General features: G+C 37.1%; 1 protein-coding gene across 2 annotated transcripts in view; it reads left to right on the top strand.

Annotated features, from left to right (window-relative positions):
- Window positions 1-16,994, top strand: part of lrba (LPS responsive beige-like anchor protein) — an 875,634-nt gene that overhangs the window by 850,333 nt on the left and 8,307 nt on the right. For both annotated transcript variants that reach the window (XM_043699606.1, XM_043699616.1), the window contains exons 53-54: window positions 8,319-8,420; window positions 13,125-13,321. In XM_043699606.1, coding sequence (XP_043555541.1) covers window positions 8,319-8,420; window positions 13,125-13,321 — 299 coding nt within the window. The remainder of the gene's footprint in view (window positions 1-8,318; window positions 8,421-13,124; window positions 13,322-16,994) is intronic.

Genomic DNA, 16,994 nt, shown 5'->3' with positions numbered 1-16,994 from the left:
ATGGCTCTGTAAGTGATAATTGGGTAAAACCTGTGAGCTCTCAAAGTTTTTATTTTATTATTGTTCTTGGCTATTGAGTTGGCAGTGAAACTTGTTTGTGAATATAAAAAAACCTCTTGCTCCTCCTATTTTGCTGTGGTTATCATAGAATCTCTATAGTATGGAAAGAGGCATCCATCAAATTTGCACCAACCCTCTGAAGAGCATCCTATCCAGACCCTCCCCCCATAACCTCGCATTTACAATAGCTACTCCATCAAACCTAACATCACTGCACACTATGGTGCAATTAATCATGGCCAATCCACCTAGGCGAATGTGAGGACTGCAGATGCTGGAGATTAGAGTTGAGAGTGTGATGCTAGAAAAGCACAGCAGGTTAGGCAGCATCTGAGGAGCAGGAGAATTGACATTCTGGGCATGAGCCCTTTATCCTGATGAAGGGCTTTTGCCCGAAACGTCAATCCACCTAAGCTGCACGTTTTTGGATTTCAAAACCCATGCAGACACGGGGAGAATGTGCAAACTCCACACAGTTACCGAAGGCTAGAATTGAACCCAGGTTTGGCATGTGAGGCAATGATGCTTACCACTGAGCCATTGTGCCACCCCAGCGAATTATTAATTAAAATCAAAAGTATGTTACAGCGCACAAATGAGAGTGCCACCTAATGGTGCAGTTTGTTATTTCACATAAGGAAAGTTGCTTACGTAGTGATTAAGTAATGAAGTACCATGTTTGGACTCAATCTGCATGTATTTATACTTTCTTATGTCTTCAAATAAATATTTGCCAAGGCCTGTAAAGTGCGCACAGTTGGATAGGGTTTTCTTAAAATAAACTCGTTAACTGTCTTAATTCCAAAATAATCATTTTTTCTCTTTTTACACTACTACAGACACTGCTTCAATCACGTAGCTTTGATAGTTAGATCTGCAGCAATGTTTTACCAGCATCTTGAGCATTGTGTTTAGGGTGTGTCAACTAAGCAGAACATTATTCAAGTGTACTTTAGAGGAAAGGAACATTACATTTATAGAAGGACCTTTATGGTTTATTAATTAAAGGAATATAACTAGAATATATACATGAAGACTTTTTAAATAAGTGTGTGCAAAACAGACTGACAGAAGTTGTTTCCCTGCAGTTTACTGCATCCCATCCTTCTATTAAGTTTGTTAGCAGCATTAATAAAATGGATTGTATTCAGATGTTAGCTGTGTACAGCCTTAATATGTACCATGTGCACACTAGTTAAGCAAAAGAACAATTCATCAATTTTATTTATCTTTTTGGTTAATGAGACAATTGACTACACGTTTCACCCTTAGGCTACAACACATAAATTTAAAATGCTGCGATTAACGCTAAAAATCTAAGATTCACTGCTGTGGCTTACAGATTCATTTGAGTTTTGTACTGTGTTAAATTGTACATAGTGATTTGTTATATCACATCTAAATCATTGCTTTATTTTAAATAATCTTCATAACTTTTTTTGTCTTTCACAAACACTGAAAGCAGATATCTTACCGGTGCATTTCAATTTAAAAGAAAAAAATATCAGCTCCTGATGCAGCATTTTGTTGTCCCTTCTTATTTTAAGTGGGTTTTTAAATCTCATAATCATTTCTCCTCCTCCTTTGCATTTTCTCCTATTGTAATGGGTTACTATTGTAATGGGTGGAGGTTGGTACAATTGCAACATTTAAGAGGCGTTTGGATGGGTATATGAATAGGAAGGGTTTGGAGGGATATGGGCCAGGTCCTGGAGGTGGGACTAGATTAGGTTGGAATATCTGGTCGGCATGGACAGGTTGGACTGAAGGGTCTGTTTCTATGCTGTACATCTCTGTGACTCTACTAAACATATATCTTTTGGTAGCTGGAATAGCAAGGTTTTTCCTGACATCAGCATGGTCATGCTCAACTGTAACAAAGTATGAGCTTAAATGGAATAAGTCGGCCCATCTTTCCATCTGATTGCTACTCCTCACTTCAGATATTCCACTGTCCACGGGTCTAATTGTGACTTGAAGATAGTGCCCAATCTGAGGCAAGCGAGTGAGTATGATGAGCAGAACTGAGATTCAAATACTCCAACTTGTCATTGTGTTTCATTTCTACTGTTCATATATTTTCCCCAGGTTTAAATGCAGAGTGGTAATTTTTATAGATTCATAAAATCTATATAGGCTTGTGTTTCATGCTGTTGCATTGAGCTACAAAATGAACTTTGCCCCATTAAAGTTTTTGTGCCAGAGTAAGCACTTTGAGCATTTGTATCATTAGGGACGGAGGAAGTCAGCAGTTGTAGTTTTTCTGTCATTTCTTTAACTGGTTTCTGTTACATTGTAGGATAGCTGACACACTGCATGGTGTTTCCTGTGGAGTGGGGGAGAGCGTACACCCAGGCTTTTGTGCGATGGAAGCAAAGATCTGGGAGATAAAATTCCTGCTTTTACTAGTTAACCTGAGTATTAAGCGGGAAACCTGCTGTGCACTTATTCTTTTTCTACCAAAGTTTGTGAAGACAGAAATTTTGTCCCCATTTCCTGGTAGTTGCCTGTTGTGTATTTTATCAACTCATAAAAATCAGAGCAGGAGTGGAATATATCAAAGCAAAGAATGGCTTCTATCATATGTTTTTAAAGCTGCTAACTTTAGGAAGAGAACTAAAATTTCAGACTAATTTTCATGTCTCATTTGGCCAGGCTGGCTGCAGTTCTGAATTCATTTTTCATGCATGTTAATTCAAAACCATGCTTTTCTGTACAGTACTAATCTCGTTTTACTACAGACTGATTTTTATTAAGCTGCAAATTCCCATAACAAAAAGCACCATTTTTTAAAAACATGACTAGTCAAAACTTATGATGCCCTTTTTAATTACAATCTAAAGTAACTCTAACAGGAACGCCTGGTGCTGTGGATGTTATCCTATTTAGTTTGCAAGATTGATTCCACAGTACTGACAGTAGCTGGTAAATACCTACATTCATGCCGACCGAGTTTTGAGTATGACTGGATAAGTGTCAAGTAGGAAACTATTGCTGAGCAACATGGGCAAACTGAACACATGATAAGGAGATGTTGCGCCAACAACATGCTGATGATATTGTCTAGAATTGGCGGTGGGTTAGCTCAGTTGGCTGGACAACTAGTTTGCGGTGTGGAGTGATCCAAACAGGTGTAGGTTCAATTCTCTCACCAGCTGAGGTTACCATGAAGGATTATCCTTCTCAACCTCTCCCTTTGCCTGAGGTATGATGACCTTCAGCTTAAACTGCCAGCAGACCTCTCTCTATGGTCAGGTAAGAATATGGTGACTTTATCTTTACCTTACAGAGTTCAGGGAAGTTATTTCGTAGAGGTCCTACTTCTCTTCAGGTGGCAGTTCCACCTATTTTACTTAAAAGGCATAATTTAATCAACAGTTCAGATGTGTTATGGCACTCCTCTGGAACAGATGGTATTTGATCCTGGGCCTTTTGGTTCAGCAGTGGAAACACTACCACTGTGCTACAAGAGCCTGAGCAGTATATGTGTATATATAGGAAATGACCCAGTTAAAGGCAATACTCTAATATTAAGTGGCCATAAATCAACAAATACATGTGAAAGGGACCTAGTACTTTTCAGGGACCAAGATGTAGGCTAGGCTTCTGGTATGCTAAGTTTAAATTATTAATGCTTTTTGCATCTTAACTAATTGTAACATCTTGGGATCAGAAGTAATTTTAAATACTTTAGCTTTCCCTGTCAGCTGTAGGCCAATTATGTTATAATAGGTACAATGCATTTGTTATTTATTGATGTCATAGTGGATGTCTTGCTTTCTAAGCAAAAATGTAACAAATAAGAAAGGAATTCGAATTTTTATTGTGATTTTCACAACCTCAAGATGCTCAAATGCATTACAGCCAGTTCAGTACTTTTAAAGTCTAATCACTACTGTGATGTTAGAAGTACATACTCAATATACACAGGGTAAGGTCCCAACAACTGAATAGGATAATGACCAGATCTGTTTTAGTGAGGGCCTGAAAATAAATTTTGGCCAAGACACCAGCGAGCTCTGCTACTCTTTAAATAATGCCCTGAAATCTTTCCCGTCCAGCTGAGAGGGTAGTATTGTATGAAGTGTCAATTTAGATTATCTGCTGAAGTCGCCAGTATGGGAATCGTCTCTGAGCTAGAAAGTTGTGATTGGCTACCATTAACACAATTAAAACCTGAAAGTTTGGCAAAACTGATAAAAATGTCATTTTCAATAAATTTTTACAGTTTCATCTCAAGCATATAAATGTAACTGTTACATTGTTGTAATAACATAAGTAATAATGCAATATCAAAGAAACAAAAATGTGTAAGTCTAGGAGAATGGGATCCTGCACAGTTGTTTTGGAGGTATGATGGACCAAACTCTGCTATGTTCGATTATTATTGGATGGACAAGATTCTAGGCCTAAATTTTCTGATTGTAACATTTTAATGGTAATCCATTCACTGTTGCTTGTACTATAAAACTTAGATCTTTATTTCCGTTATCTTTCAATAAACATCACTGCCAACCAGGTTTCTACATAAATGATCTTGGGCTATGAGGCCCGACTTCAACTCTATGCAAAAAGAGTGGGTTTTGAACAAGTTCAGTTTTGAACAAGTTCAGTTTTCATCCAGACATGTGTGAAGCATTTCACGGCATCATTTCAGTTGTAAAGAATATATTGGAATTTTATTTTGGAGTTACATTTTATAATTATTTTCAAATCAGAAGAACAAGTATATGATTATTGAAATTTAAAGGATTGGTATAAGAATTGTATAGCATGATGTGCTTAGATACCAACAGTTCAGCAGTAATATTTTATTCATAAGTTGAAATGTCCATATTAAGCACATAACATGAAATTGTGCCATCAGCTTTACTGAACTTGTTCCATGCTTGCTTTTCTTCAAAAATAATTTTAATTCTTTTCTTTTAGATTTTGGATTGCTTAATATATTGATGGCAAATTGTTGTAAAGTATTTTTTCAACTGGCAACAACGCATTCACTTGTGCTACAATAAACTGATTGCATGAAATACTCTCATGAATTAAATGAATAGATTGATTAATGACTAGAAAGTTTGTCATAAAACATTGTTCATTTAAACAAGAATTGATATTTTTTCATCCATGGATCTTGCCTTTAAGAGTCACTATCAATGCTATTCATGTGTTACAAGCTGAATTTTGATTGAGTTCATCTGGCTAAGACGTTATATTGATGTCTTTTTATGAGATCAAAATTGGGAAATTCTGTTTAAAAGCAAAGTTACAGTGTAGAAGCACTGATCTGCTAAGCAATTTGAATATATCTATTACTACTGATGACTCAATTTTGATATATCTAGTTGGGATTAGTCCAAGCGGTGTTGGTGAGATTTTAGCATGTCATGTATTTTTATTTATTTTTGTTTATTATAACAGAATTGCAATGTGGAGTTGAAAGATTATTGGATTCTAGATTTCTGTGGCTTAAAATTTAACTGACAGGACTGTCATTTTTAACAATGATCTGTGTTGTAACCCAAATCGTGGTGTCTGCAAAATGAAGGAAGGCTTGATTGCTTCAGGAACTGAGTAACCACAGCAATATCATTAACCGTATAGGCCTCCGTCAGTTATATTTTGAAGTAGTGATTCCTTGTCAGGCAAGTTGAAATAAAAAAACAATTCAATTCTTATGATTCAAACTCAATCAGTGGCCACTCATCTCACTATTTCAGCTGCACCTCAACATTTGGAAGTTTCTGATTGGATTTCAAAACTTTAAAAATATAAATCTGGGAGTACAATGTGCAATATATTAAAACGTTGTGTCAGTCTGCATTTAAGTAGTAACTAATGGACTGTGTAGACTACCATAAAATATACCACTTTTGGAATACTGTATTCAGTTCTGGTCTGCTTGCTATTGAAAGGACGTTGTGAAACTTGAAAAGGTTCAGAGAAGATTTACAAGGATGTTGCCAGGCTTGGAGCATTTGAACTACAGGGAAATGCTGAATAGGCTGTGGCTATTTTTCCTAGAACGTCAGAGACTGAATGGTGAACTTATAGAGGTCTATATAATAATGAGGGGCACATCTAGGTTGAATAGCAAAGGTGTTTTCCCCCAGGATAGCCAAGTCCAAACGCAAAGGGCATAGGTTTAAGGTGAGAGGGGAAAGATTTAAAAGGGACCTAAAAGGCAACTTTTTCATGCAGAGGGTGATGCGTGTATGGAATAAGCTGCCAGAGGAAGTGATGGAGGCTGGTACAATGACAACATTTAAAAGGCTGGGTATGTGAATTGGAAAGGGTTTAGAGGCATATGGGCCAAATGCTGGCAAATAGGACTAGATTAATTTAGGATATCTGGTTGGAATAGACTAGTTGGACTGAAGGGCCTGTTTCCATGCTGTATAGCTGTATGACTTTATGCTGCATTCACATACAGATGAACGTATACACGTGCAAGAACTGAAATGTCTAAATAACCCTGTTTCAGCACAGTACTAACGGCTTCTGACACTGTTAAATATACAGTGTGTAATGTGTTGTTTCCTGATTACAACTAGATAAACTGTGTACCAGCAGCAGTGAGAAAATACATGCAATTTACACAAAGTTAAGGATTATACTAATAAACTTGAGTTTGATCGTTTACTTTAGCACTCTTCCCTGGCATGCCAGTTGAAACAGTATGCCAAAACTTTCAGTGAAATCATGCATTATATCCGTTTCTTACTGGAATGCAAAAGCTTTAACCAGTTTTACATTTAGTTTTTTGTAACTATAATAATGATTACATCCAACATGTATTCCCATTATTACATAACCCAATTGCAAGATCTGAAACATGTAACTGATGAGAAATTTGTTTCAAAATATTTATATGTATTTGGTTGTGATGTGACAACTCATTTTCTGTGTAAATGTTTAATTTTAAAGAAATTTAAAGTAAGGGCTGTGTTGTGCATAATTATATTGATAGTCAAAAAATGTGGTTATATTCAAGTAGAAAAAAAATGGAAGCTTAAAATCCCCAGTGCAAATACTTCTAAAGCCAGAATTATAATCTTTGCTTGGATTTCACGATCACTTTTATGCTTTTAGTGAGCTCAAGGCCTGCCAAACAATACACTTGCAAGACCTTCCAAGTCAAACAGCCAGGAATACCAGTAAAAATAGAGGTTTCCAGCACGTATCATTTTTGGTTCTTGTTGACTGCACAAGACCTGTGAATCAGGCATCAACAGTCCTAGCACCCCATTAAACCAACATAATAGTCACTATTATTTAATTATTGCTTGGCAGTCTTGATCATCTAAAACAGCTCATTATGAGTACATTTCTGTTTGGAAAGTTTTTAATTCACACGATGGCTTTCAGTAAATTACAATACATGCAACCTATCTGCTCACACCTGCCTGAGCTGAGGGGGTTAGCTATTCCACTCTAGTACACTATCAGCAGGGAACTGCAGAGGAAGTGGACTGGCTTTGATAATACAAGAACTTAACAGCAGGGACACAATGGAAAAGCTAAATTTCTTGATGGAAATTCTTCATTTATTATTTTATTTTTGTTGCTGCTTGGTATATAAATTAACATTGAATTGTACTGTAGAGCCAACACTAACTCAGATTGCACAGATACTGGCTAAGTAAATTTTAAGCTTGAGTGTAGACAGCATTTAATATTACTAAATACCTTCATAAAGTTACTTTTTTTTTTAAACCTTTCTTCATCTGCTCATTATTTGAAGAATTTTCTTTGGACAGGCCTAACTAGATTTGGGTCAAATGAACAAATTGACAGTAGATGCTTGGTAATGAGAGAATTTAAAATCCAATTACAAGTGTAAAAGTGGGATTGTATTAATCACTTCTACTCTTTTCACTTTGGTTCCAGAAATTCTGTTGCAGCAACGTAAATAAAAAGTGGAAAAAGCTGAAAGCAGACTGTATCATATTGTTGTAAAGAAAGCATTTAAAAGAGAAAAGAAACTCATCCATGTGCTGTATTAAATATTTAATTATGTCACTGAACAAAAACAGAAATTGCTGGAGAAACTCAGCATGTCTGGCAACATCCGTGGAGAGAAAGCAGTTAACAATTAGAGTTTAGTGACCCTTCTTTAGTTCTGAATTTCTCCTGCAATTTCTGCTTTGGTTTCAGATCTTCAGCATCTGCAGGTCTTTGTTGTATGCTATATCAAATGCTGCAATGTTCAATATTGTCATTTTTGTTGAGCTGAACAGTTGCTTAAATTACTTTTTCAGATGAATATGCTGCTCCTCGGGCTATCCTAACCGGCCATGACTGTGAGATTAGCTGTGCTGCAATATGTGCAGAACTCGGTCTGGTCATCAGTGGTTCAAAAGGTAGGTACAGGTAGAAGAGGTTTGTTATTGAAATAAATATTGTGTTCTAAAGTGCAAATGCTTACTTAATGGACGAGGTGCTGGAGATCTTTGCACTTTTTTAATTGCCTCTGCTTCTCATTTGAGTGCACTTTCCCATGCCTTTCAAGTATCTTTAGAGAGTAGCACATTGCATGAGAAAATAGTAGGAGACAATGATTGTGATGATGTAAAATAAGAGAAAAGAGCATGAAGGTAAGCCCAAGAATATGAGAAAATACACGTAATTATTCAAGGAAATATGCAATATCAGTTACCTGCGTAAAATGTGTCTGCTGTATCTGATACTAAGGCTCAACTTTGGCAAGATAGTTCATGTACAGGCCTTTTCCTGTCACAGAACAAAAGCATTTTTTAAGATGTCTTTCAGTTCATGCTGGCTCTGCATGTTATTGGCCTTTGTAAGACCAGCACATCACTTATGACTCTTAAGCTTGAAACAACATTTTTAAAAAAACACATTGATTCATCAGGCTGTGGTCTTTGCGTTAAACTTTAAAGATACAGTGAGTAATATAGTCTCATAAGTTAGTGGTGTAATGAAGTTTCATACCCCAATTCCTCCATACGGTGAGCTATTAGTCTAATTTATGTTTGGAAGAACCACCTAAAGTAAAATTGAAAAGAAGCTAGAGAGAAACTTTGTAAAGGAGTCACCAAACAACACCTGTCCACATCTTTGGTGCCAATATTAAATGTAAATAGCTAAGATCTGAGAACAGTATTATTTGAATAATGCATAGATAGAGTGAAGTCGTAGCAGCAATGTAAATAAGAGGGGCAATAATGTGCATGGCTGAAATTGGAGCAATGCCACAATCAGTTAGTTAAAAATCACACAACTCCAGGTTATAGTCCAACAGGTTTATTTGGAAGCACTAGCTTTCGGAGCACTGCTTCTTCATCAGATGGTTGTGGAGTATAAGATCGTAAGACACAGAATTTGTAGCAAAAGTGTGCAGTATGATGTAACTGAAACTATATATTGAAAAATACCTGGATTTTTTGTTATGTCTCTCATCTTTTAGAATGGGCATGTTGATTTGAGTTCTTTCATGTGTAAGTCACAAAACTTTTTTAAAAGTTGCGATTTACATATTAAAGAACTGAAACCAAAATGCCCATTCTAAAAGATGAGAGACTTAACAAACAATCCAGGTTTTTTTCAATATATAATTTCAGTTCCATCATACTAAACTTTTGCAACAAGTTCTGTGTCTTACGATCATATACTCCACAACCACCTGATGAAGGAGCAGTGCTCTGAAAGCTAGTGCTTCCAAATAAACCTGTTGGACTATAACCTGGTGTTGTGTGATTTTTAACTTTGTACACCCCAGTCCAACACTGGCATCTTGAAATCATGACAATCAGTTAGGTTTTGCATTTGGTTTCCAGTGCTTTTGTTCTTTTAAAGATTCAGAACTTTCAATGTACTGTCATTATAATGACACACACAGTCACTATATGTATGTAGGAAAATAGCACATTAAAACTGCAGTAACTAACTTGCATGTTAACCAAATACATTTCAGTAAATTTGTTGATTACTTTCATAAACCCGCTGTAACATGTATGCACCTGCTATCTGCTGCGGTTATTACTTTTAGGTTCTTTTTTTCAGGTGGCAAATTCTAATCTGGTTCATACAATTATGAAAAGGTACCAAGCATCCCTGACACAATTTGATAATTTACTTCATGAAGAGTGGAAACAAAAAATTTGGACTTTATTGCTAGAGGATAGAATAAAAAGATTAATTTGATATGAAAACTTGGTTTGACCACGCTTGAGTAACTCTGCCATTTTGGTCCCTCTATTACCAAAACTGGAGCACTGCAGAAAGTACAGAGAGATTTACAAGGATGTTATTAAAATTGAAGCAATGTATAACTACAAAGAACAAATAAGCCTGTCTTCTCTGGAAAAAAAATCTTAGAATGCGAACCTGATAGGTATCTTCAAAATTATGAAAAGGTTCACTCAGGTAACATAGAGAAAGTAGCTGAGTTATAGAATCTTGAAGCACAAATTGAGACCATCAAGCTCATCCTGCTTCCAATTGTTTGCAAACACTGTCCACTTCAACTCTAGTTTTGTTGTGATGCCCCAGTGCCTTGCAACTTGCATCTGTGGTAGCGAAAGTGAATGCTTAAGGTTGCAGACAGGTGTCAATCAAGCAGGATTCCACATTCTAATGAAACTTCATTTGAAAAGCTTCTCCTAAATTCTGTTTTGACTTTATTAGTGATTATCTTACATGATGGCCCCTAGTTCCGGTATCCTGCAAGAGGTTTTCCTGGCAACTCCATGACCATTTTCTGTAAGGTCATCCCTCAGCCTTTTGTTTTCCAGAAAACAGAGATCCAGCATCTTTAAGCTTTCTAACATTTAATTCTAGTGGCATCCTGCTGACTTTTGTGTACCTTCTCCACTGTCTCTGTCATTTTTGTAATATGCAGACCAGAATCATGCATAATACCAAGGTTTGATACAATTTTAACATAACTTAATTGTTTTTCAATTCTATCCTTTGCAAATATATCTTAGATACCGCTTGGTATTTTATTTTATTGCCTTATTAACGTTTGTGCGAAGATTTGTAGCTCGGGTGCTTGTTGTTGTGGTTCTGTTCGACCTGGACCCAATATACCGACCACTGCAGCGGACAGCTGGAACTGACAACCGGAAGTGGCAGATTCAAACCACTATAAATGCCGGAGAAAAGATCACAGAAGCGCTTCACAGGAGGGTCCCAAGCACTGAGGATGTCACCTAGACAGGGGACAAAACGTCTGCAACACAAATTCCCTGCCTTATTAACCCATGTTATTATCTTTAGTACATTATGTATTGATATCCCAGATCTCTTTGCTACTTGTATGACTTAGAACTTCAACGTCAAACCAGTCAGTGTCCTCTTTGCTCTTTCCAGGAAAATGTTGCACCTCACTCGTATTTAAATTGAAATTAATTTGCCAATTACACAAACTTTGCAATAATATTTATGGCTTGTATTTTGTTAGGTCTTCCTGACTGTGCTCCTCAAATTGGTGTTATCCAAAAATTTTGAACTTGAATTTCTTTTTCTGGTTTCCAAATGATTTGGAAATCATGAAAAACACAGGTCCCAGCACTGATCCTCACAGACACCACTTAGTATCCATATAGATCAGAGTTTCATCCTTTCAAAAAACCTTCTTATTAATATCTTCTAATTTTATATTCTCTTCAGTGTAAACTGAAACAATGTAAATATTTAATATACCTGTTGTTTTATTGTCATCAACTTTTTAAGTTCATTATTTTGCATTTCTTAGTGGCCCAACCTAACGTATTTGTCAAATACTTTGCTCTACACTATTCTTCGATAATTTATTTTTCTTTATAGTTCTCTTACAGTTTGTTACAATTCTCCTCGCAGTTAACTGCATCTCCAAATGTTGCCTTATCTGCATCTTTCACTATTTGAATCCAGAGCATTGGCCAAATGCATAGGAAAGTCACTAACCAATCAAATAAAGTATTTAGAAGAAGTTGAGAATATAGGACACTGAGTATTAATCCATTTCAGATGAGTCATGTTGGATGTATGAGGGAGAAGGGGAAAGTGGAGTACTAGATAGGATGGTGGTGGCACAGAATGGTAAGATCATTGGAGTGGATTAAAAGCACTGGAGTAAACCATTTAAGCTGTTTCCTGTTGATTCCATGCAATTTTACATAGCCTAGTCAAATAGGAAGCAAAATGTGGAGGACAAGTCCTCTCTGGATTGCTGAGAGAATCAGTAAATAATATAATTGGTAGAGTTATGACATTTGATCACTTGGCTTCCCTCATGCCATGGTATTGTGTATGCTACAGAACGAAAATTAAAATGATTTTGTAAGAGGAGAAGATCGAAGCACTTGAATAATAAGCCAGCAGAATGTCAAAGTAGGTAAAACTGGGATGTCAGTTAACAAAAAAGACTTAAATAATTTTGGTCCTGTTTTATGTCATTGCACAAAAAAAAGAATAGTTACTTGGTCTGAATGGCCCAGCTCACACTTCTGCATATACTAAATCCCTGTACTGCTTGTGATTTCCTGTGAGAACAGAAACCTTTTTTAATGAACTCTACCTACTGCTGATTTGCTCCAGAAAAATTTTATTACCTTTTCCCAAAGGCTTTAAAAAATTTTGCAATAAAAGAATTACCAGATGCCTGACCCAAACACAACTCTAATTAATTGTTTCCATAGCAGCCAGCATTGTAGTGATGTTTTCAAAGCTGTTTTTATGTCTAAAAAGGTTGAACATTGAATGTAGTTTGGGTGATTCAATCAGTGATATACAGCATATGCTAACAGTTCCTTTAACTATAAAGTGACATATGTCTGAAAATGCAACTTTCCTGCATATTGGTGTATGCAATGATATTTGCTTCATAACTCTACAATAAGCTGAAATGGTAATTAAATTACAATATACATATTTCTGAAATGACAATGATTGAACAGAAAATAACAAACTGCAATATCATTCCAGTTGAACTTTGAGGATAAAGGAAAATAGAAAATGAAGAATTTTAGCCCACCTGACTGATGGATTTATTGAAAAGGGTTCATTGTTGTTTTTCAAAAATATCACTGAAATGTATTTCTTTTCTTAATGGTTGACAGAGGGTCCATGCCTAATCCATACAATGAATGGAGACCTTCTGAAGGCTCTTGAGAACCCTGAAAACTACTTGCATCCTCGATTAATCCAGTTGTCCACTGAAGGCCACTGCATTATTTACTATGAAAAGGGCCAGTTTTGTGTCTTCAGTGTGAATGGAAAGTTGCTGAGCAAGATGGAGACAGAAGATTCTGTGAAGGTAAGTAATGTCTTTTGCTTGGAAACAATTAAATCCCCTACATTCTTTACCCTTACTTGCTTCAGTGTTTTCTCCAAGCATTGTTTAACATGGAAGAATATTGATAGGTGAGTTGACTATTGAGGTGGCATTTGGTTTCCTAACCATGTTTCACCACTGTCCCCTTCATCCCTCTCCATCATGAGTCTCTGATATGTCTACTTCGTGAATTGAATAAGACAAATCCAGGAGTAACAATAAAGGAATCCAGGATGTCTGAAATACAGCTATTTTAGGTGAGAATGACAGAGGAGGCCAAGCAAAACTGGAATCAAACGGTATCAGGGGCAAACTCTCCACTGGCTGGAGTCATACTTGGCAGGTAGGAAGATGATTGTGGTTATTGGAGGTCAACCATCTCAGCTCAAGGACATCTCTGCAGGAGTTCGTCTGGTAATGTCCTAGCCCCAGTTATCTTCAGCTGCTTTATTGATGACCTTCCCTCCATCATATGGTTGCCCAGTTACAGGAAGGATATTATTAATCTGGAGAGGATTCAGAAGAGATTTACTAGGATGTTGCTGGGTGTGGAAGGTGTAAGTTATAAAGAAAAGCTGTGTAGGCTGAGACTGTTATCACTGGAACGTAGGAGGTTGAAAGGTGACCTTATAGAAGTCTATAGAATAGTGAGGTAGAGTTAATGGTAGTTTTTTTTTCCCTAAGATGGGAGATTTCAAGACTAGGGGATACATTTTTAAGATGAGAGAGGAGAGATTTTAAAAAAGACATATGGAACAATTTTTTTCATATAGAGGGTGGTTCACGTGTGGAGTGAACTTCCTGAGGAAGTGGTGGATGTTGGTACAATACAGCATTTAAAAGACATTTGGATAAGTACGTGAATATAAAAGGTTTGACAGGATTTGGGCCAGGAGCAGGCAGGTGGGGCTAGTTTAGTTTGGGATTGTGTTCGGCATGGACTGGTTGGACTAAAAGGTCTGTTTCTATTGCTGTATGACTCTATAAGGTCAGAAGTGAGTATGTTGGCCATTGATTGCACAATGCTCAGCACCATTCACCACAACACAGATACTGAAGCAGACCAATTTCAAATAAAACAAGATGGACAATATCCAGACTTGGGCTAATAAGTGGCAAGTAATGTTTGCACTACACAAATACCAGACAATGACCATCTCCAATAATAGGCAATCTATCCATTGCCCCTTTATATGTAGTGGTGTTACCATCACCCACTACCAACATTCTTGAGGTTACCTTTGATCAGAAACTTAACTGGAGTCACCACATAGACATAATGGCTACTAGAGCAGGTCAGAGGCTAGGAATATTGTGGCAAGTAACTGACCTCCTGACCCCCCCCCCCCCCAAGCCTGTCCATAATCTGCAAGGCTCAAGTCAGGGATGTGATGGAATACTCCCTACATGCCTGGATGAGTGCAGCTCCAACAACACTGAACATCTTGATATCCAAGAACAAAGCAGCCCACTTGATTGGTACCACGTTCACAAGCATCCAGTCCCTCCACCACTAAGTACCAGCAGGGTGTGCTATCTATCTACAAGATGCACTACAGAAATTCACCAAAGGTTCTTAGACAGCACCTTCCAAACCCATGATCACTTCCAACCAGAAGGACAACGGCAGCAGATAACACCACCTGCAAGTTCCCCTGTGGGCAGCCAGCAATACCCACATCCCATGATTAAATTTTAAAAATCCAGTAGCTATACTGTACATTGCTAAATTTTTTCAACTGTATGTTGGGATTAGAATTCTCAGCTCTGCGATTCTGCCTCAGTACGATGACCATTGAACCTTTTACACTAATTCAAATCTAAATCCAGAAATAATAGGAAAAAGATTTACAATATTTTTATATTTGAACTTCTACCAGCATATATATCAGCATAGTCAAAGTGATATGTTTGACCTGAATGCTGCCCCTGACAAGATTTTTCTCAGTTGCTTTTATTAAAGATTAATTCCTCCTTGAGTGCTTTCAGAACTGCAATTATATGTTAATGTTGCAATCAATCCAGTTTAAGGGTATACACAGCTTCTAGTGGCAGAGATTGACTAGCTATCAATACATTCCTAAGGAACAAGGTGGACTTGCTTAGATTTGCTGCAGAAGAAGAATTTGTAGGGAAATATCATTTTTCATGCTGCATGAAGTCCAAAGAGCTTCTGAGCATGTTTTCATATAATAACTATAGTTCTTATGTAGGCAAGTTTTACCACAGAGTGTTTTGCTGGGAAAGCACTGCCGGTCAGACAGCATCCGAAGAGCAGGAGAGTCGATGTTTCGGGCATGTGCCCTTCCTGATGAAGGGCTTATGCCCGAAATGTCGATTCTCCTGCTCCTCAGATGCTGCCTGACCAGCTGTGCTTTCCCAGCAACACACTCTCTCTACTCTGATCTCCAGCATCTGCAGTACTCACTTTCTCCAAGTTTTACCACAGAAACATTCCACATATGGCTGGTTAGTCTGCTTTTGGATGAGGGAGGAATTTTTTTAATCTGAGAATTTCCTCCTTTTGTTTGAATTGTATCATGTGATCTGTTACATTTATTTGAACATCTTATTCAAAAAGAAGCATCTTTGACTACAGAAGATTTCATCAGTTCTACAGTGTCGTCTGAACCTAGATAACTTGTTTACATTTTTGACTGGAGCTTAAATCCACATCCTTCTTTCTGACTCAGACGCAAGAGTGCTACCACTGAGCTATGGATGAACTGAGCATACAGCAGCCCTAGTGGTTTAATCAGAAGGCTACCCTGCAACTGCTGTGCACAATCGGAAATTGTAATTTCAAAAAGAAACAAAGTGTCTGTTGTGCATCGCATTTTTTAACTATGACCCTGGAGCTTAAGTAATTGAGCGCTTGACTGTCAGCTAGGTTCTCAATTTGATTCCCAAGGCTAGTTGTTGCTCAAACTCCCTTGCCTTGGTTGAATGAATTTCATCTGCTCTCAGCAAGCGTTCTGACCAAATACTGAATCTTGAGAGGGGAAAAATTTGTCCTGCTCAAAATGTATTGACGTTTAGTAAATATATAACTTACTGCATTAAATTTCTTTTGGATCTTTGGCTGCCTTTGAGTTCAGTGTAAGCTGTGGAAATTTTATTTTACATAATTGAGAAGTAATGTGCAGATGTGCCCTTGGAAAGGCCTCTTTTGGGATTTTGATTCAAAAGCTGGAGCTGCTGTGCTTTATCACACTGAGGCCCAAAAAATTGTGACTAAAGAGTGTTTGAGATAAACAATAATTGTGCACAGACTGTGAAAATTACATTTTTGGTGGTATTTGAAATAAAGAAAGAACTTCTAGGGCAATGCAGAACTCCTTTGGGTAGTGGACTATGTACAAAAAATCTTTGAGGTGCCGTTCAGATGTCATGCAAGGGAATACATGCCAGCATGTTGACAACTGCAATACTTTCCAATTTTCAAGCATAAGACAGAATTCAAATTTACTTTCATCTCACATGGCAAAGAAAAATTACAACTAAACCTCCTTTCTGCCTGGGAAAAATGTGCTGTTCAACCTACAACTCACACCTGTTTTGATCTGAAGTTCTGACCTAAAATAACAACACTCCACTTTATTCTTAATGGCATCAACTGCACACATAACATCGGTGGTTTAAATTTAAAATATCA

Source organism: Chiloscyllium plagiosum, chromosome 1, assembly GCF_004010195.1.
Source record: "Chiloscyllium plagiosum isolate BGI_BamShark_2017 chromosome 1, ASM401019v2, whole genome shotgun sequence".
In the NCBI taxonomy this organism is placed as follows: Eukaryota; Metazoa; Chordata; class Chondrichthyes; order Orectolobiformes; family Hemiscylliidae; genus Chiloscyllium; species Chiloscyllium plagiosum.
The sequence above is the reverse complement of the archived record's forward strand: the minus strand, read 5'-3'. Positions and strand labels throughout refer to the sequence as shown.